The sequence below is a fragment of the Athene noctua genome, chromosome 13 (genome assembly GCF_965140245.1).
Source record: "Athene noctua chromosome 13, bAthNoc1.hap1.1, whole genome shotgun sequence".
Lineage (NCBI taxonomy): Eukaryota > Metazoa > Chordata > Aves > Strigiformes > Strigidae > Athene > Athene noctua.
The window spans coordinates 7,214,643-7,236,016 of NC_134049.1; the positions used below are offsets into that span (position 1 = coordinate 7,214,643).

At 47.8% G+C, this 21,374-nt stretch overlaps 2 protein-coding genes across 3 annotated transcripts; one reads left to right on the forward strand and one right to left on the reverse strand.

Annotated features, from left to right (window-relative positions):
- Window positions 1-4,561: 4,561 nt before the first annotated feature.
- On the reverse strand, window positions 4,562-14,484 carry WDR93 (WD repeat domain 93). The gene is made up of 17 exons (XM_074917491.1): window positions 14,407-14,484; window positions 13,771-14,112; window positions 12,807-13,002; window positions 12,084-12,148; window positions 11,764-11,842; window positions 10,790-10,917; window positions 10,143-10,234; window positions 9,756-9,836; window positions 9,513-9,583; window positions 8,990-9,076; window positions 8,542-8,673; window positions 7,809-8,025; window positions 7,048-7,108; window positions 6,144-6,300; window positions 5,837-6,017; window positions 4,943-4,963; window positions 4,562-4,679 (listed from the first exon to the last, which is right to left on the reverse strand). The coding sequence occupies exons 2-17, from the start codon at window positions 14,032-14,034 to the stop codon at window positions 4,562-4,564; spliced, it is 1,950 nt and encodes a 649-aa protein (XP_074773592.1). The 5' UTR covers window positions 14,035-14,112; window positions 14,407-14,484.
- Window positions 14,485-14,889: 405 nt separating this feature from the next.
- On the forward strand, window positions 14,890-20,272 carry PEX11A (peroxisomal biogenesis factor 11 alpha). Of its 2 annotated transcripts, none has more exons than XM_074917019.1 (3): window positions 14,890-14,967; window positions 15,381-15,496; window positions 17,089-20,272. In XM_074917019.1, exons 1-3 carry the CDS (start codon window positions 14,912-14,914, stop codon window positions 17,649-17,651), a joined length of 735 nt encoding a protein of 244 aa, XP_074773120.1. In that variant the 5' UTR covers window positions 14,890-14,911; the 3' UTR covers window positions 17,652-20,272. The 2 variants fall into 2 exon arrangements, with proteins under 2 accessions (XP_074773120.1, XP_074773121.1); XM_074917020.1 differs by having other exon boundaries at window positions 17,179-20,272.
- The last annotated feature ends 1,102 nt before the right edge of the window (window positions 20,273-21,374 follow it).

Here is a 21,374-nt window from a genome sequence, read left to right on the forward strand (position 1 = left end):
ACACCCCCTCACAACACAAACATATTCCCTCTCCCCCCCAACAAAGATCCAGCCCTTCACAGGCAGAAGAGCTGCAGTTTGCTCCAGCAGGCTAACACAAAGTTTCTAAGAAAACCGAGCTGTTCAGCCTGACGAGCTTGAGGCAGTGGAAGTGTTTCACACTCGGCAGCCCAGGCCAATTTGCCATTCAGATACTGTACATTTCCCTCCTGCCTAATCGGCAGCCCTGCAGTGACATGAGTCATTCCCCTTCCCCTCCTCTTATAGCGTGGACTTTCCTGGGGCCCAGCCAACACATGGCCCTGCACAGAGGTGTGCCACGTGAAGACCTGGCTCTTGCCATGACAAATCCTCCCCTACTGCACGACCAGTCTGCCGTGCTACAGCCCGGCCCCAGCACTTGACTTAGGGGGGGTGCAAGTTCTTCATGGCACAAGCCTTGTCTGTCTTCAGCTCTGTAAAATGCCTGTAAATCCACGAGGCCATGGCCAAAACACAGCATCACCCTAGTCATCATGCAAATTTCTTATCTCTCTAGCACCCTTAGCTAGATGCAGCCAACTTCCTCCTGTATTTTGGCCGCAGAAACAAGGCTCATTTCTCATCCCAGGCAATGGTCTCGCTCTTGCAAAATCAGGTATGAAGGCCAGCAGAACCTGACTCCCCATGCCCCCTGCGAGACCACAGGTGAATAATGCACCAGATCCTAGACAGAGCAGTACCAGAAACACTGGACAACCACAAACTGGAACAGAAACAGGGACAAACTGGAAGGTGTTTGCAGAAAGCCCAGATGAAACCAGACTGAGATTGTTTGGCACAATGCATTGGGGAAGATTAAAAGATTTAATCTGCATAGCTTGGCTGAACAGCACAACTCAACAGCTATAGCCTGTACTCAAAGGAAGACAATAAACTGTACCCTGGTACAGGGAACTGGCATTAGAGGTAATGAGGCGACACTAGTTTGGACAACAAGAGCTTTTTGAGCAATTAGAAATGGGATGCGGTACTTGGTTCACCTGTATCTAGACACAAATTTGTAGAGCAGGGGAAGAAGCTTGGCCTTGTGCTGCCCTACTTCCAGAACAAATAGAGCAAGCTCTTGGTGGGACTGCCCTGCCCTGGGCACCACTGCATGTCCCACAGTGTCTTCCAGGAGCATTATTTGCCTCACACGGGACACAGAGGTCTTCGTAGATTCCTCCTTAAGATGGCTTCAGGTTGTATGTGGTGAGGCACTATGGGATATTGTTGTGAGTTGTTGCATTAAAGCTGGCAACACGAGTGCAAGAAGCACAGCTCCTGGCGCACACGACGCTTCAGCTCTCCTGAGGACCACACTCCTCCCAAGAGCACAGACGTGGCTTACCCAAACAGCCCAAACCTTTGCTGGCCCTCAGGAATGGGGAAATCTTATCAGATCAGCCTCTGATTTCCTCTGCTTCCACAGCACAAGCACGTATGCAAAGAAGTAAGATGACATTTGGCTTCTTGCAGAGAGCAGCAGATGATTTAGTGAGATTCAAGCACAGGCCCCTCTCCCACAGGAACCATCCCCGCATGGCGGGCATTAACCGGGTGCCGCTGGAACGACGCTTCTCGAGCGCCTCTCTGTGGATCTGAGCTTCTCTTCCTCCCTCTCGCAAGCTTCTCAGTCCACCAACCGATTTTTAAATTGGATTTTACTTTTTTAAAATACAGAGCCAAATTGCTCCTATTATACCCAGGTAGCACCTCTGAGTTCACTGAACTTGGCAGTGAGCTAGGAGTTGGCCCAGCTAGAAGTCTTAGTTTCATCCTTTGATGGTGATATTTATGATACCTCTCAAGGTCTTTCTATAGTTTCCAGCAGCAGAATAGCTCAAATTGTTCAGACCTACAGCTGCCTAGGGCTCACAGAGTGACTGGGAACAGAAGAATAGCTGGCAAGGGCATCTCCTCTGGAATAAGCAACCAGGTGCCTCTGGTCCTCTCCAGACCGTGTCGTGGAACTCAGCACACAGCTCCATCACCAACGCACATGTCAACACACTGATCATACCAATTTTTCTGTATCCCTTCGAAGAAGCAGGAAACAAATAGTCCCCTGCTGAAGTCATGAGTAAAAACAAAGGCTCTTCATCAGCCTCCTGCAGCTGCTTGTTGTTTTCCTTTCTCTGTGGAGCCTGCCAGCTCCTGGTTATCTTGGCCAAGCATGATTAGAGTTTTAGAGCAAATTCAAACTGCAAACAAACAAGCACATCTTGAGATGAATATATACAAACTGGTGGATACACAGTACATCTAAGTGTTTAGCAGATCCTATCCTGCCTCTTCTGATGCTAGGCAAGCTCTGCTCCTCCTGGATGGAAAGCAGATGGGGTAGGATTAAGGGCACAGATTCCAAATCCCTTTACATCTGCACAAACAGCAAGAACTAGACCCAGTGCTGTTCCAGGGGGCCATGTATTAGTTGTGCTGGCTCTCTACAGCATGGGAAGCAATGTAGGGATAGGAATTCCTAACCTGAGTAATCCCCTGTGCCCGGTTATGGCAGAAGGTCCATTGTTTCTTAAAAGTACCATAGAAATAAAATAATTGTTACTGCCACCACAGCAAGAACAGAAGAAAGGATCAAGGATTGTTCCTTGTTCACTTCAGTGCTGAACCAGGTGGCTCAGTTTAAACAGGCATTGAAGGTGGTTTGAGCTAACCTGCTTGACTTTGCACTGGAGCAGATGGCAAGTGCTCACACAACCCAGTATCAACACCCATAACCATCAGATGAGCTGTGAACCTGTAATCTGTGGCAGATGGAAAATAACAGCACAAAAGGCTTTACTGTGGCCCTCAAAGCCCTGCACAAAGGTAAGCAAATAGGAAGGTTTAATTCAAATAACTTGTCTTTCTCCAGAGCAAAACCAGGCGTCTGAGACTGAAACAAGTAGAATGCTCCTACCTCCACAACAGACTGGGTGACTTTCTTTCCAGGGGATAAACTGAGACCTCTCATCAAAACTCAGTCCAAAACAAGACAACTTACTCTGAAAAACTGAAATGGGATCTTGGCACAGGAGTGTCTACATAGCTCAGTTTGTGCTGAATCCCTGGCACCTTGCATTGATGCTTTGCTGAACCTCTGTGGGAGTCACTAGAGGGAGACCTGGAAAAAATACAGCTCACCCATGCACACAGATTGGAGTGGTTGCTGACAGATTTGTCAGATTCTTTGTGGACTAGGCAGTCATCCTGGAAGCACGATCAGCTGTAAAAAGACTGAGACTTTCTCGTGGGGTTTATGCTTTAGAAAGAATATGTTTGCTGCGCTTGAGAATGGGTATTTTGGGTCACCTCCCCCAAAGCAGGTTCCAGAGGACCCTTGACCGCCTGAAGCGTAACAAAGATGCCAGTGAAAAGTGCAGGTAGGCTGTCAGCCCACAACCAGATGCTGCCAGTCTCCCACAGGACTACAGATCTGAAAATACTGACAAGTGAAAGACTTGCGAGCCTGCATACTTTTTTGCCCCATCTGTCCAGTATACAAGGCAAGCTACTAACTTAATACACTTCTGGGGTAAGAAACAAACACATGGATGCTTGGCCTTGCATTGTCCCTGAGAGTTCCCTTGTCCTGTGTTGCCTGTAGAACAGATGTTCCAGCTTTTTATGGCCTTTGACCAATATGCTGGCCATGTTCCCAGCCTGTCTTTGGCTCAGCACAGCCCTGACTTCTCTGAACCCTCCAGCTTCTGTCCTGCTCCTCAGTGACATTAATTCTTGGTTCTAACACCAGTTCTAGCCTGACCTTAACCCAGAGAACTTGTCTGCACATTCCCAGGCAGCAATTTCTAAGCAGTCTTATCCCAAACCTGCCTCCTTTGAAGTCAAAAGAAACAACTAGACAGGAACAGCCTAGGTCAGGCCTGACACACTCTGTAGCATCACTGCTGCTTGGCACTGTCATGCCCTGGGGGATGCCACCTCCATGGCTGATTTGCTGCCTGGTTTGAAAAGACCAGGTCTCTTGCTCAGCACAAGGATGGTGCTGCCTGCCCATCTGGGTCAGAGCAGAAGATGAGACACATTGGTGAGCCCCCGCAACAGAAGGACAGAACATCAGAGGCTGATAAAATGCCAGTCCTATGAAAAGCAAGAAAGTTTTACTGGAGAAAAGTCTTTATTAAGGAGGGACATTGTATCATACCATATTGCTCTGATGCTCCAGGTCTCAGGTAATACTCAGAGATCCAGCACAAATACTTCTGAACCACAGAGGTGTTGGACCTGCCACCTTGAAGAGAGGTCTTTCCTACCTCTCTTCCATCGGTAATGTTGGTCTCTGATGAGGAGGTGCTGAGCCCTGCTGGAACAGGCTGAGGGTTAGATAAGGAGAGAGGCAGGGCACAGATCCTTGTGGCTGAGCAGTGGCAGGCAAGCAGCTATTTTGGATGACAAATTGCCCCAGGCTGGAAAGCAGCAGGACAGATTTGAATAGAGTTGCTGTCAAAATATCAGTGCTGGATCATGGGTCTGCAGGACTGTGATAGTGCAGAGCCTGGCCCTCAGGATGCAAGGCTGACTATGGCTTCTTCTGCCTCTTCACTTTCTGTCTCTCCTTGTCCATGGCAGCTGCTTGTGCCTGCAGCCGACTCCAGTACTCAGGCAACTGGTCCCTGAGTCCCAGCAGGCTCTGCTGCCTAACGAGGGAAGAAAAGGGTGGTTAAAGCAGTTCCTGTCATTCCCCCAGTGCTGAGCCTAGTTCCCCCAAGGGTCCCTGGGGCTCACTACAAAATAAGCAGTTCAGATTTCTTGTGTCCAAAAGACCTCAGTGATTCCCTCATGTCACTCAGCACTCAAATTTACTGCTCTTGACAGCAATGACCTCCAGATTTCTCTTTGCCTGTTAGCCTCTGTAGACACAGGTCTCACTGCAGTTGTATTTGCTCTGCTCTGGCTTCACCTTCCAGGAAGGAAGATATCCCTGGAGGTGATGTGTCCCCAGTTTTTCTGGTATAAGGTGGACCAGAGTCTCCTCTCCAGCTTTATGAGAAGGAGGGACAGAACTGGTGGGACAGAACTTTTCTGCACTTAACTAGCCAGACAACACCACAAGATTCACCCTGGAGACAAGGAATTAGGGAGGGCTACCAGGTGATATGTGCTGTGAGGTCACACCTGCACCCAACTGTTCCATTTCAAATTGGAGAATTAAGGCACAGTGAAAAGAACAAACAGAATATCGTTGACACGCATCTGGCTCCAGGTTCCCAAAGAGTAATTCCAGGAAAAGGACACCCAATAAGAGATGTCACATTGCCATCTAGTGACGGCATGATCTCAATGCATCAGCTAAACTGCAACCTCGGCCTGAGGGTGCCGGGGACCTTCTCAAACCAGGAAATCTCCAACACATATCCACATAAACATCAAATGAACCTAGGAATGGAGGGGAGGAGCAAGGTGCAAAGAGATCCCAGCTCTGCCTGGCTATGGGGTCAAAAGGAAGACGCAGACATTTAAGTGAGGATCCTATTTCCTGACAAGCTTGCACAATCTGTGTTGCACAGAAGCACATTAGAACTAGCAAGCTCTCTCTACCTGGAATGACAAGCCTGCACCAGGCATCCTGACTTACAGCTGTTAAGTTATTCTAAGAAGGACAGAGGGAGAGGAGGAAGGGTTCTGCATGGCTGGAATACAGCTACCTGATCATCAACCTTACACAGACATAAATCTGTGACAGCACACAGAAGAACCCAGAAGCTCCAGGGTGAGACCTCGCATGGACCTGAGCAACACCACAGCTTACAATAATGCAAGTGCACTTACCTATCAGGCAGAAGGAGAACCTTACCTATCACGTAAGAAAATGTTACATCTCTCAATCCACCGCAGGTTCTGCAAGGATTTGAGAGGCAAATCTGGTTCCTTTGGGAAAGCCTCCTCGAGGGGGTAGGAGCTGAAGTCAAAAAGGAAGATGGTGCTGTGACTGGCTCTGCTTTCTGCCAACACATCTGCCTGCTGCTGCTTATCTCCTAGACAGAAACAAGAACAGTGAGCTATTGCATCAGGAGTCATCCAAGAAGAACTATCAAGGATCAGTGCACAGCCGAATGCACCCAGTGACCATGTATCTAAAACCAGTTCAGCATGCTACTCACCTCGAAGCAGCAAGCACCAGTTCACACTATCCACTGTGAATACTGGCTGCCAGGGGCATGCTACAGCATGAGAAGGTGGAGTACTGAAGCAGTAAACAATGTGCAATGTGGCAGTGTTCATCAGGGACACTGTGCCATCCCAGGAGAAGACCAGGGCCTGAAACAGCAAGTGGACACTTAGAAATAGATGTAGAAGAAGTGAAAAGTGTTTCCTGGAAAGGACATGGACATTCAGGACTTCACATCCCCAGCTATGATGCTGTTTTCTTTGCCTGCCTAGTAGTCATAGGGCCACAGCAAACCAATAACAGGCTGTGCAGGGAACTTGGACTGGGATTGTTGCAGGGTAGGATTGGAAAAGGACAGCAGGGCAGGTTAGAAATGAACTAGATCCAGCCTTCTGCACGGCTGGCTCTGGGGAGCAGCTTTTAGTCCTTTTCTCCCCATGCCTGAAAATTTTCTGAGGCCACTTGAAAGGTCTGGCTGGACTTGTGCTTGTAACTTCTCCTCATCATGATGCCCTCTCATACTTGACCCTGATGCCTGAAACTTCATGGCTGAACCTTCTCATCTTTGCAGTTGGGCCCGTCCATGTGCAGAGGGCCTCCAGCTCCTCCCACCTCAGTGGTCAATTAGAGGACATAGGTGCAAGGTCTTACTCTTACTGAGTAAGATCATGGAAGATAAATCTTTTGAGAGTGACCAGCTACATATAGACCTGTAACTGGTGCAGGATGTCCCCATGCTAAAAATAGTTGGAGGCTAGCAAAGGCTGTGAGGGCAGTACCATATCTGATTGCCATGTTCTTTATCTTCTAGGTACCCAGTTACTGGAAACAGGATCCTAGGCCAGATGGACTTGTGTTCTCACCCAGTTCTTAAGAGAGATGGCAGTAATACTCACGGCACTGGGGAATGCCAGGACAGGCACCACCATGCTGACAGCAAGATTTGGATCTTCAGGCATGTAAAACAGACTCAGACTTATGCCACTGTTTCATTTACCTGGCACATACTGAGAGACTGTGAAAATTACAATGGCAGTTTGTGGCACATGGGCTGGCATAAAGTTCCAGCCAAGCCCCTTCCCTATGGAGAAAAAGCTTGCCTTCTCCTGGGCAGGAATCCCAAGGCCCATCCCTGTGCAAACCTGCCTAGGAACTACGTTAGAGATAAAAATCCCCTGCCTGCCATGAAACCATAACCTTCAGAGCAGCCACTTCCCCAAAGCTGACCCTTCTCCTCAAACCAAGGGAGTAAGTGAACATAAAGTTGATAGAAAGATGGCAAGAAATCCTTATTCTGATTTCTAGGGGGAAGTTATTCAGGCAAGGGCAGAAGACAGAAGAAAAAATTCCCATGGGTACCTGGCAGAGACCCATCTAGTTGAACATCAGCCCTGGAGCAGTGCTACAAGCACTTGTGTTCTGGTGCACAGAAGAACCCAGAAACATCCCTAATTCTGGCATAACCACTGGATTTTAGTCCTGGAACTGACTCCTAGCAAAACCACACTTGCTGCTGACAGCAGCATAGCAGAGCTATCTGGGTAAAAGCAGTAGAAAGTTCTCTACTCCACAGAAATCTGGGGCTCCCTGCTGGACCTCACCACTATACCACACGGTTTTCTTGGGCTGGAGTGAGGTTTCTCAGAGTCTACCTCACCTCTCTGCCAGGAGCGTGATGCTGGACTTCCCAGCCCTGGGTGCTTTCACCAAATAGAAAGAGCTGTCTGTACACAGCACTAGAAGCTGCACGATGGGACAGGCAGGATCTGTACCAGGATAAAGTGTCTCATCACTGGCAGCTGCAGAACTCCGCAGGAAGTGGATGCTACGGATGAGACGTTCCTCTAGAATGGCAGTCACAGACAGCGGGTATCCTGGGGAAACGGGGGGGAAAAAAAAAAAAAGAGATGATAGCAGTTCAGGAAGAAAAAGGAACTTTATCCAAGGAAATCTTAGCTTGGACTGTGGCCTGCTCGGGGGCAGCAACCACCAGAACAGTCCTGATGGAAGAAGAGATTTTTCTGCCAGGAGAATCCCTGCACCACGGCAGGATGACACTAGCACTGATGGCAGCCTGGACTGCGATGCCACAACAGAGGCAAAGCAGTGACTGTCACTGTCTCACAGCCTGAGGGGAAGAAGGTCATCAGTCCTCACCGCCGCAGCTCACAGCTCCTGCATTGCCCTGGAAGGGAGTGGCTCTGCAAGGGCTGGGGCAGTCACCCTGCACTGGCAACTTCTGGCCAAGCATCCAACGAACAAGTCAGTCCAATCTGTTTTCAGATTTGCTTGCAGTCCCTTGTTCATACCAAGCCAGAGCCTCAGACTCCTAGGAAGGGAGCAATTTATCCACAGTGACCCCAATACACCGTCCCAAAGGGCAAGCTCACCTAGGTGTTTATCCCAAATAGTTATTGTTGCATCTTCACATGCCAGCGCGAGGTACCTGGAGCAGGAACTGATGGCCGAGCATGCAATTGGAGCTGCACATGGCCACACAACATCAGGCTTCAGATCAGAGTCTAAACAGAAGGATATGCAGAGAGACAACTGTACGAAGGTGCAGAGCATTCCTTCTCACAAAGCTAGCATCCAGTTTCCCAGTAAAACATGCACCATTCTGCAGCCTCCTGCCAGAGTGGCTTCACTAAAATATTGCCAGCCTGTGCAACATGGAGCCCCACAATCCAAATGCCAGCCTAGACCCACAAGATGTGAAGCATCTCTCCTCCCCATTCCTCTTTTCCCTGTATCATGATCTGGCTGAATGGCTGGCCACTGATTACTCCCACTCCCCACAAAGTGCTCTCTCTGCTAGAGAAAGCAAGACTTTCTTACCCACTTTCTCCTTGAGTGGATGGTTAAGTAAGTACAAGCAGAGATTGTGGCTTCCATCCCAATGCACACTGATGCCAGCTGGAACATCTGGTACAGAGAAGGGGACAACAAAAGGGTGGAGACTGGGAACAAAGAAAGGGACAATCCAGGACACCAAAATACCATTAGAAATCTCTCATTAGAGCTCTCATGGTTCCCCTGACAGGATTTATAAAAACTCTTGTCATATAGAAACTAAACCAGAACAAACTCTCCCTTTGTTATTTTTATCTTGCCTATGCACGCCCTCATCTTTTTGGGTGGTTGGGGGTGTGGGGGTGGTTAAATATGAAGCTAAGTTTATTTGACTCCATGCCGGTAACTGACTTAAAATTCTTGGGGCTGACATTTTTATCCAGGCTTATGTACTTGGTGATGAAAAGTATATAGTGAAGCCAAGCCAGAGCCATTGAGCTTTAGTTGGAGTTCAATGTCACGCAACAACATGCTTCATCAGTTAACAGCTTTTTGCCCATTTGGATACCTGGCTGTACTTTGATTTCAGGTCCCACCTGTAGGATCCGGCTAGGCAGGAGAAAATGAAAAGTAGCATGTCTGAAAAAAAAGGAATAAATATATGTAAAAGAAAGGCTTTGATAGGCAGCACTGCAACAAGACATGGAGTGGCTCTAGCCCCCTGCCCTGAAGCCTTGAGATGAAGGAGGCAAAGGTCAGACAGGGGCTTCATTTACACTTGAAAAGTGCCCTGGCTGGTGCTTCCACTCACCTGGGGATGTCTTCCTTACTCTCTCTCTCACCCTCAGCCTCCAGATACTCCCGATAAATGCTGCGGAATATTGCTTCCTGGCTAAATATTCAACCATGTCTGAGAAGGAAGAGACAGGAACTTGGGTAGTTTACATGGAATCAGCAAAAAGGGAATGGCTGGGTATTTGCTTTTGGCTTGCCTAAATTAAAGGGGATGTTTGCCCTGAAGACAGGGCTGAAGCAGCTCTCTCTTAATTGCCCAGGAAAGTCTTTGCTGAAGGAAGAGGGAAAAGTTCTGAGTCAGGTACCACAGGGAGTTAGCTGGTGGTGCTGGGCAGGCAGTGCCTGTGTTGAGAGGTGAAATCGAGCAGGGTAAAAGCGATGCAGGAGAGGGTTAAGCACTGACTCAGAATTTAAAATTCCCCATAACAGCTCAGGACATTCATTGAGGCCAGTTACCATTTCTGAAGAACCATCTTTACGCAGTTCCATGCTTTTCTGCCAAAGAACCAGAGGTGACAGTGGTGAGTGCAAGCAGGCCGAGACTCTGACCTGCTTGGGCAGGTTCAGCCATGACCCCACCAGGCTCCTGCTGTAGATAGCCTAAAATATGAACCCTGGTTCAGGACCAGACTCCCAAGTGGTAGTTATCAGGCCCGAGTGCCACTCCTTCACCTTCCCCCAGTAACAGAAGGGGGAAGCCCTGAGGGAATAGCCTTGCATAGGGCCTCCTCAGATGGGGCAATGCTTCTGGGAAAAGAGCTGCCAATTTCAGGGAGGGACAGCAGGAATGCTAGCCCTGGGACCAAGGGAACCTCATTGGAAAGTCTGTCTTGGGAGAATAAACATGTCCCAATAACAAAAAGGCCTTGTGAAATGTGGGATGGGCAGTTGTAGCAACTGTGGAGACATATACTTCATCCCCCTGGGCTGACAGACTTGTTCAGCCTGTATCTTGCTGTCACTGTCTGCAGAAGAAAGGCTTGGGGAAAAACCTGTAGGCAAAAGGGTATAAGAAAAAATAGCACAGTGTGAAATGGAACTGTTTTGTACCACAGATGTCCAGCTTGATCTCCTCTCCCCGCAAGCCAGCCCTGCTGCAGCTCCTGAGTTCTTTTCCATCTCCTTCAGCCAGGAATCCTTAGGCAATCGGTAGATCTGCAGCGAAGCTTCTGTGCTATCTGCATTGGGAAACCATGTTGAGCAATTGAAAATGAGGAGAAAAGGTTTTTCAAGCAAGTAGTCTCTGTTATCTGATATCCTTAAAACAAGATTTGGATAGTTTATGAAATATAAAACCCCTGTGAACTCCATGCCGACCTCCTCTCTTACCACTTAAGGCTTCCCATGCTTGATTCAGACTGGCAGCTCAGCCTCCAGCTCAAGTCCTCAAGGTCCAACATCCACCAAACAAATTCCGTGAAGCAACTCAGCCAAAGAATTTGACCTGTAGCCTCTTAGGTAAAGTAGGTGAGACATGGTCTCACACTGGTTCTCTGTGGATGCTATGGATCCAGGCAGATTCCACCAAACAGGGGTGCAGAAAACCTGTTAGCAGCAAACAGGTTGACAAAGGCAGCTGCCATGTAGCAAAAAAATGTTGTATTTTGTGGTGGTGTTTTCAAAGACTGTCTCTATGTTGTCTGGCTTCTGTCTGCAGAGAAAATTCTTCTAGGTGTACATATTTCTAGTGTAACAGTGAGCCATAGCAAACCAGAGGAAGAATTAAGTTTGATACTTCTGGAGAAGAGCTAGAAACCTTCTTTCACAGAGCCTTCCGGGAGCTGGGAACTGCACTGACCAGCCCCGGACAGCTCACTTTTGGGATCAGTCCTGATCCACACCAGGCCTTTTGGAGAGGACAGAGAGTGGCAGGAGCAGCTCTCTAAACTGGAGGAGGGACTGGAAGGATTAGGTACAGGATCCCTGTGAAGCCAGAACATTTTGAGCATTTTGAAAGCATTGTTGCTGGCCCCTCTGCTAGAACACAACAGATGTTACCCAACACAGCCTGTTCCTGCACTTGCCTTGCAGAAGGACTCCTGCATAATCAGCTCCTGGGGAGAGCACCAGCTCCACACAAGTACTTCGCTTGCTGATATCCTCCTGCCAAAGAAAACCAGGCTGGCATCAAAGCAAGATCACCGAGTCAGAGAGCTCCATGGCCTTACACAGTTCTCAACAGGGTGAAGGCCAGACAGATTGTTGGAAGAACAGGAATAAATATGGGCAGCACTCTCGGAGTGCTGCTGCCCATGACAGAAATTCCCGAGGGCAATTAGTACTCCTCATGATTGATTAGTTACCAGCCTTTTCCCACTGTCTATAAGATTAACTCAGTACTTACCACTTCATTTAGGATTTTAATCAGTAGGAAGCTTTCCTTGTGAAAGCAGAAGAGCCAGACCAGGCCTGGAATAGAAAGACAAAATTAACATTAGGAGAAGGAAATAAAGTGAACAGGTAGTAGCCATGCTCCTGGGAGATGGCTGTTACAACAGGTACAGGAGAGTGAACGGGACTACATTTTTCCTGGGCTCATAGAAGAGTATCCCACTGCTTCCAGGACTAAACCTTTCCTGGCTTCCTTATATCAGCACCAGCAAACACTCAAGTGTACATAGAGATGGATAAACCAGTTTGAAAAGTAATCCCACCAGAATTGATAGGTTTCAGATAAATCAACAAACGAACCTATTTACCACAGAGCTGTGCAATTACAGGTGCTGAAACAAAGCACAGGCAGAAGGTCATACCTAGCAATGGTTCCTTCTGCCTGGTCCAAGGTGGTCCTAAAATTTACTGCACTTCACTCTCAGCTCTGCACCTGCCTCGTCTGCTCCAGAGAGGACACCAAACCCACACCCGCTACTAATCACAAGGCCCTAGAACCATTCTGTCACCCTACAACCTGTTATCTAACGCCCTCTCAGCAGGGCTTTCTAGGAAACCTGCCAACCATTCCAACATTCCTCCTGATTTAGCACTCCTCCATAATGCAGCTGCCAACTCTTCAGCTCCTGAGCACAGCCATCCCCAGCTACGTCAAGGAAATCAATGTCACACTAACCCATTTCATCCACAGCAAGCAGGACGTGGCACTCATTCCCTAAATCTGAAGCACGGATGGCACAAATCTCTGTCTTGACTGCATCCCAAGCACAGACCTCCTTACAGTCAGACACCTTGAAGGCAGCCAGACCCACGGACAGACCGACAAAGACATATTTTCCAGACACTGCAAGGCAATTGGCTCTTCCAGTTACCTACCAAGAAAGGGAAAAGATGAGTGTACCCCAACACTTCCCCAGGAGAGAACACATCAGCCATACTTGTGATATGCTCCTAGACTGTCACCAACAGAAAATGCTGATTTATTCTAGAAGGAAAAAACTTTTGCATGAGTTTTCATCAGAAGAGGAGTGGAGGGGCTGTTATCTGTGTCACAGAGATTGTTCTGTCTTGGAAATGAAAAAGTTTGCTCACACCTTTCCCCTTCCGATGCCCATAAAGAAGGAGATTTAAAGGGCAAGAACTCAGTAGCGCTCAGCCCTCCCACTGCTAACACAGAGCTGTGGTAAGATGCTGAGCTCCTCCGGGCAATTGCAGAACACCAGTGGACCAGAGTATCCTCCAGGATATTTCCATGTAAGGATAGGGAAGGCAGTGCTGCCCTTTTGCTCACAACATTCCCATTAAGGTACTCACCATAATACAGAGCTGAGTTTGCCCATTTATATGGTACTGACTAATTATTTTGTCCTCAGCAAACAAGGGTGGAGCCAGCCTGAGAGACAGAAGGTAAATTTAGGGCTGTTTAATATCTGCTGCTCTCTTTTCAGAGAGGTGTGATAGATGGGTGGGAAGCAGAACCTGTCAGACAAGCTTAGAATCTGCAGCCTTTTGAAGTGAGTCAGTGAGGTGACAGATTCTGAGGAAGGTGATGAACAGAAAAATGTAAAATCAAGTGAATGGATATTCTCTAGAAAACCTGCTATGGTGATTCAGGCTCTCTGCTGTGAGGGACTCTGTACCTGAAATTCAGCTGTAGGAAAGCATTTTGCAGGCTGGACCTTTAGCTTTTGCGCTTCTTGGAGCATTTCCTTTCTTTCAATAATTTCCATAGCATTCTCAAAAACCAGCATCACCAGTTTGTTGATCATCCTGAAGGGCTGAGGCAACACATCACGCTTTCGATCGGGATCCTGCAGGAAGAAATCTTCCTCGTCTTCCTTTAGCCAGTCCTTTTCAGATGGTGGAGGAATCTCCAGGGGATGTTTCCGGATACATGCAGCCATGGTTCTGCCCTTCCAAATGCAAAACACACCACAGATGCAGGAATCACAGTAGATGCAGAACGAAGAATCGTGCAGTATCTACTTTCATGAGGTAACGGGGAAAAAGAAAAAGATGATTAATGATGTCTAGGAGGGAAGGGGTGTTCCTTTCAGTACAGGTAGCCAGAGCAACCCTGTTCTATATAGCTCATTTCTATTTGCTGCATGGTCTCTGTTACTCAGGGGTTTTGTCCTGCTCTGGGAATATCAACCAGACAGGCATCTGTTGGTTACCTACAGAAAAAGCTTTAGCATGAGTTTGTATAAGAATTATGACAAAGCGTTCAAAAATATTAGCTTGTTCTTCGCTAAAGACTTATAAAACCCCAAGACTTAATTTGGAAAGCGGATGATTTCACTGGAAGTTAGAGAATTCTTTTCCAAGCCACCGGGTGCTTTCTGAGCTTCCCCCTCTGCGGCGGGGCCGGGGCCGCTCACGTCCAAGCCGGGCTCACGGCGGCCCCACCTCCGCCGCCGTCACCCCACTGAGCGGCCTAACCTCGGGCCCGGCTGGGCCGAGCCGCGCCGCGCCGAGCCGAGCCGAGCCGAGCCGAGCCGAGCCGAGCCGAGCCGCTGCCCTCCAGCCGTCCCGAGCGGAACGGCCGCACCCGCTGCGGCGGTTACCGGGCAGCCGCGGCCGGGGGGAGCCTTTAGCGGGGACACCTGCCCCGCTGTTGACGGTCGCCGTGGCAACGGCGCAGCACGGCGCGGCCCGGCCGGGAACGCGCCCGGCGCGGAGGGTTCCGCCGGCGGGGCGGGGCCCGGGCGGAGCGGCCGCGGCCCCCGCACACCTCCCGCCGCCGCCGGTCTCGCCGTTGCCGGTCTCGCCGCTGCCGCCATGGAGAGCTTCGTGGACTTGACCAACCGCTGCCAGGGCCGCGACCAGCTCTTCCGGTGAGTGCGGAGCCGGCGGCGGGGCCGGGCGGCCTCTCCGTGCTGGGCGGAGGCCGCTCGGTGCCGGCCCCTCAGGGCCCCCCCCGCTGCCCCTCTGGGTGATGGGGCCCTCGGCGGGCCCCTCCCGCAGCCCCCAGCCGCTGTAGGGCCCCCAACCTCGGGCGGGAGAGCTGCCTGATCGCCCCGGGCGGGCCCCGGCCCCTCTCCTGCCCTGCCGATCCCCCGCTGCTCACCGCTTCGCCTGGCCTCGGCCGCCCGCCCTGCGCTTGTGCCCCTTCCCCTGGATATAACTCGCCCTGGCACCGCGAGAGGGGTGACCTTAAGCTCGGAAATAAATGCTGCCCTGCTGCTGCCGTTCCTCTGAATTGTCCTGTTTCACCTGTGTACCGTTTTCCTCATTTTTTCCATTCCAGAGCCACTCAGTACACATGCATGTTGCTTAGCTATTTAATAGAGCATAAGGCTGGTAAAGAGAAGCTGGTAATGAAACTCAAGCAGTTGGAATCTAACATGAGTTCTGGCCGGAAAAGTAAGTACCTGGTGTCTAGAGGGATAAGTCCTTCACTTGCTCCTTCCAGCAAAACAGCTCCTGGCCTTGCGTTTTCTGTAGTTACATTGAGCCATAAAACCTCTTTTAGTACATTCACAAAATTGTCAATAGACCTTATCCCTGCCTTGGCTTGCCAGACTAGATAGGGCCAAATAGACATTTATTACTTCCTCGGCCTCCTTTCTGATCAGGGAATCTGAATGATCACTGGCACAACTAGAGAAATAAATTAACAGTCAGCTGTAGCAGCAGAGATCAAGTTGTCATCTCAGTTCAAGGACAGACCACAGAGTCATGGTGCAAGACTGGCTTACTGTGCTCTCGTTAGTCCTTACAGGTAATGGGTTGAGACATCCTAACTTTAAAGATCATCATCCCAGTAAAAACACCTCTGGAGGACCATCCTTCAAAATGACTTTATATATCCTAGTTTGCATATTAATTTTATTTAGCATTTGTAATAATAAATATATATATATATTTAAAACTCTAATAAATCATATACCCTTCCATACTTTTCTCATAGTCAAACCATTTACATCACTTCATGCTGTGTCACAGTTGCATCCACTATGGTTACACCGTTGCGGTGATTGTATTGCTTGCTTTTGGGTTGAACTTACACCTACTTATCAATTACTCAATCCTGGAACAATTTCAATATATGAGGCAAATATTCTAATTTAATATGTTACTATGGATTTGTTTTATTATTCCAGTTAGCTCCAGAGTACGGTAACTTCAAGCAGAGAAGCCAGCTGGTTTATCAGCATAGCCATAATTCTCTTGCTTCTGCTAAAAAAATTGCTAATAGATGTCAGGCCTAAATGCAGGACTCTTGCAGTTCCAGTAAGAGTGGGTACTGCCAACACCTGTCACTGTGACAATGCAGCAGGTTATGAAAAGTATTTTACGTAATACTGTATTAACATTCATGGGGCAAAACCTAAACTGTGCAGCAGATGCAATCAGGCTTGCCGTATGTTATTAGCTTGAAATGGAGTACACTGTTCCTGTTTGCAGTGAACTGCATGTACCTCTGACAGACTCACAGCTGAGGAGGGACTTGGGATCTCAGTGTGCTCAGCACGTGAATCACCAACTTTTAGAGAAAGCTTAGGAAAGTTGTAGCTCATGGTTGCTACAGGGTAGTGCAGTAACATCTCCTGTCCAGAATTATCTGAAATCCCATGAAGTGTAGAGCTGAAGATGGAGGCTCTGTTTGTGTCCCTTGTTTGCTAACACTGACGTTCAGAGCAGTTGGTGATACTGGTCCAGAGGGCACCCAGGTGCTGAGAATGGAGCAGCAGGAGAAGGCTGCAAGTCCTGGCGATTGACAAAATCTGTGTCTATGTCCTGGGCTGTTGCAGGACAGAACTGAGATGCTTACACCCCTTTCCTTGCTAATACTAGCTTCTCACGCTATGCGAAGAAAATGCTTAAGCATACAAATGCCCCAAAGCCCGCTAAGTTTAATAAACGTGAACAGTGAGGTGTCGCGTTGTCCTGCATAGGGCTGTGTCTCTGCGGTAAAGGCCAGGCCGTGCTAACCTTTGTGGGGTTTCTTGCAGTGTTCAGACTGGGCAACACGGTACACGCTTTGGTAGCAGCCAAGAGGACTACACAGCTGCCAGATGTGGTTCCTCGCTTCTGCCTTACAGCCTCCAACCTGACCCGTGCCCTCTACTTCATCTGCGATGCGATCCTGTGGTTGAAGAGCACTGGGCTCCAGCCTGACATCGATAAGATGAAGTGGCAGAACAGGGCTACCAAGTGTTACTACCTTTCACTCCTGATAAATCTAGCCAGGGACTGGTATGAGATCTCCTGGAGGCTGGAACAAGCTATACGGAAAGAAAACACAAAGGAGAATTCCATCTGGGACAAACACAGTCAGGAACTACACCATGTGAAATGTGATGGTTTGCACAGTTATCTCCTGCTGTTTCAGATACTGAAAAGAAATCCTCCTTTGCTGCTGGACTTGGTGAAGAATCTCTGTGATCTCTCAGGTCCTTTGGATACACTTGGCATCTACAAGACCAACCCAGGAGTGATTGGCTTATGTGGCATCCTCTCCTCCCTGGTGGGGATCTTCACATTAGCAAACCCATGTCTGAAGCTGAAACAGTAACACAAAAGGAGCTGCATAGTATACACTGAGCCAACAGCTTTGATCCTCTGATAGATTTTTATCCTCCATATGGCACTTTCGAAATGAACATGTCTCACAGTAACCTCAAGATTAATTTTGTTCTCTAAATAAGTGAATTCTACCCTTTTTCCTTCCCTGTGTCTTTGCAGATGAGTTTGGTGCCATGACACACTCACTGATGGAGTCAACATGGGAGAAGACAGAGTAATATTTCACAGACAGAAAAAGGACTGGGAACGTGGCTGCTAGACAAGGAAATATTGATGTTCCTATGTTTTAATACAGGGCTGTGAAATAGCTGCACAAACAACTGTAATAGGTATACTAATAACTAATCGTGTCTACACTGGAAGGCTGGAATTCACCAATCAAACATTCCTACAGTCAGATTTTCTGTATTGGGCTCGGGCAAGTTAGGAGCTGCAGTTTAAATGGCCTGACGTCAAGTGCCATCAAGTTCTGATGAGTTTGGGTTGGTGGATCCTGTTATCTGTAGGCAGCGGTGTGAATGCAGTGTGATGGTAGCTGAAGAGTGGTATGATCTGACCTTCTGATGATCTCTGTAATGCGTACCGGTGACGCTGCATCTGTAGTCTAGTAAGTGCCAATTTGTGTTCCAGGAAATCAGCACTTTCTTCTTTTCCTTTGATAATGTGAGCCAGGGACCACTGGCCACGAACTCTGGCTTCTCAAGCAGGCCATGGCTGAGGGTTTTGGTGAAGGACAGCATGTGGGAGAAGCTTGTTTGAGTGTTGCTGATGCTGTGATTTGTAGGGAACTGGGTTTCCAAAGCTGTGAATCTGAAATCACTCACAAGCACTACATTTCCCATTACATGCACACCTTAACTCCCAAACCCCTGTGAGTCCAAGTGCAAGAACTTTCCATTAATCATACTGTGATAAGGAGCTTGTGTTGCTGATTTAATTTTACATGAAAAATTCCAGTTTAATAAGGAGGTTTGCAACCAGCAGTTAAGGAGAGAAGCCTGGCTCAGAGCTCATTGAGTCAGAAAAACTGCAAGGGTGTGTTTCTAGTTGTGTAACCTCCTGGAGGGAAGGGAATGGAGTTAGTCGTGATAATATCAGAATCCCCTGTGAGAAGAAAATCTTATTACTGGATTTGGGCATTCATGGTTTAGATTTTCCTATCGGGTCCTCCCTATTCTCTCCTGTCATGACCATAAGCTTTCTTGTGTGTTTCCTCGCTGGTTGAATGGGTTCTACCATTTGAAAACGCCTTACATTTGCCCTGCAACTGCGTTATTGTTTATCACTTACCTCGCTGAGAATAATTGCCCAGCAGTGTAATCTAGGTTAAAGGAGAAATGCTGTGTCCAGCTGTTTAACATGACATGCAGTCTTTGTTGTTCCTGACTTTGCAGAGTACCAGTTCTGACACCATCTGAGAAGAATTTGCACATTATATAGGAGATAAAATTATCATTTTTCTTCATCAGAGTTAGGCCTGTGTGTTCTGCTACTTTCTGGTGCAAGGACTAGTTGTTTAATCTGTCAGGAGATGTGAACAGAGACTACTCTAACCTGGACCAAGGTACTCTCTTATTATTTCTGACACTGTCTGAAAACAGAAATTAAAAGGTGCTGGTCTCCTTTATTAAAAAGTGAAGGCTGTGGAATTGAGTAGGCACGGTAAGGCAGTGTCCCAGTTTACCTTAAGTCATTGTGGTCAAGCTTGGAATTACTTCCAGTTTGAAGTGTTCGCCTGCCAATGAGGTGTTTGAAACAAGGTTGCTGGGCAGGATAATTAAGTGTGCTTGAAGACTGAATGTGGCCTGCAGCAGTTCTTCTTTTTAATATGGAAATGAATACCATTAAAAGAACTGGCAGTTCAGACCATAATGAAGCATTACATATGGGATATGTTGTCTTCAAGGGCTTTCTCTCCCTCTTAACAATGGAATTTTTTTTTGTTTCTTTACTCCATTAGCCTTTGAGCTTCTGGCAATGTGGAGCCCATCCCTCCCTCGGTCAGATTTGATCATTATCCCAGTGTGTAGCAACCCCTGTAAGGAATGAAGAGGAGTCTTGATGATCTGGCAGCAGAGGTTTGGCCACCTTCTGCCTACAGAATTTCATCTTCTTGCAGAAAAATGCGTTTTGAATTCCTCTTAGGGGAGCTCTTGGATAGAAAATACTTCTTTCACTCATTTGTGAATTGGTTTCTCTTTTTGTACTTCACAGGTAAAGGGAAATGGATTAATATAGTGATATAGCCCCTAGCCAGCTACACCTCCCTGTGCCCTGCGGAGGGAAAAGGGTGTTTTTTCCCCTTGTGCCAGGCAAACACTGTGCAAAGCCACGAGCCGGGCTTTGATGTTTCTCCTGTAGGGATTGACGTGGATTAGAAAGTACAGACTTAATGTGGGAGATGGGGCAATGAATTTCCAGCCTGTCTCAGCCTTACCTGTCCCATTCTGAATGATGTGAGTTGGAACATAGAGGAGTAACTCTCTTTCCTGGGTGTTAAGCACTAATACTTGCCTTCTGCTCCCCAGCTGGAGGCTGGCAATTTAAGGTACCTCAACATAACGTGACTGAAGCCATAGAATCATAATCATACAGAGAAAAACTTTTTAGTGCTTTTTTTTTTTTTTATATCTGTTTCTAATACAGCAGTTGGAATAAGGACAACTGTTTGAAAACAATAAACTGAGATGAGAGTGACACTGTGTCCATGTGTGTAACTTAGAAGGTGGTGTAAAGAGATGAGGAAGGAGAGAATCCTCCCTCCCATCTCTGAATTTTCTGAAGGCATGATACTGTTAAAAAGACATTGCCTATAGTTGCACCTCAGTTATAGAGCTGTCCTTTTGCACTAGCAAGGAGGCAGCCAGATTCATCAGACTAATTTACAGTCCCCATTTCAGTTGCAAACACATGAAAAAGTCACCATGGGAGTAGCAGGTAAAACGACATCCATGAAATGCCCTGAAACAAAGGGATATTTTGAGAATTGCTATCTGTTGCCCTTGGGTACCAGCGGAGAGAGCTGGAGCCTTCTGCCCAGCATGGGCCCAGCTGCGGTGAAAGGAATGGGTGCACCTGTATTGTAGTGTCTTATAAACGGCCTTTCATTTGGATGGGTCTTAGTGTCGTAGGGCAAATCACTGCAGCTCTTTAACAACAAATGCCTGTTTGGGGCAGGGAGTGAAGGGTAACATCTCCAGCTGAGATAGGGAGGGATGGAGCCAGAAAAATTATTAAAAGCGAGCTTACTGTTAGTTCCTATCCCCTGCAGTAAGAGCCTTGTGAACTTGGAAGCTCTAAAATGTCAGTTCCTGCACAATGTATAAAGCATTGCATTCAGCAGTGTTTCAGCAAGAGTTTCCTTCTGAATTACTGGTCTTGTACACATTTTGCAATGGAAACAGTTATCAGGAGAGTTGTCTATGTGGGATGTGCAAAATAATCTTCTATTTACTTACAGACAAGGCCTTCCTAATGTTAATGCTGTGCTTGGCATGGTATTTCAAGAAATATGTGAGCCGTTCAGGATTCCCAGGTGAGAAGCAAGAACGATCAAAGGTCTAAAAGTCAAGATCTCCAGGGAGGAACCAAATGAACTGGTTCTGTAGAGGAAGGGTGACTGGGAGAGGGTGTGAGAAGTCTTCAAGTATCTAAAAGGTTGTCTGCCAAGAGGAAGGCAATAAATTGGTCTCTAAATCCAGGAGGTAATACA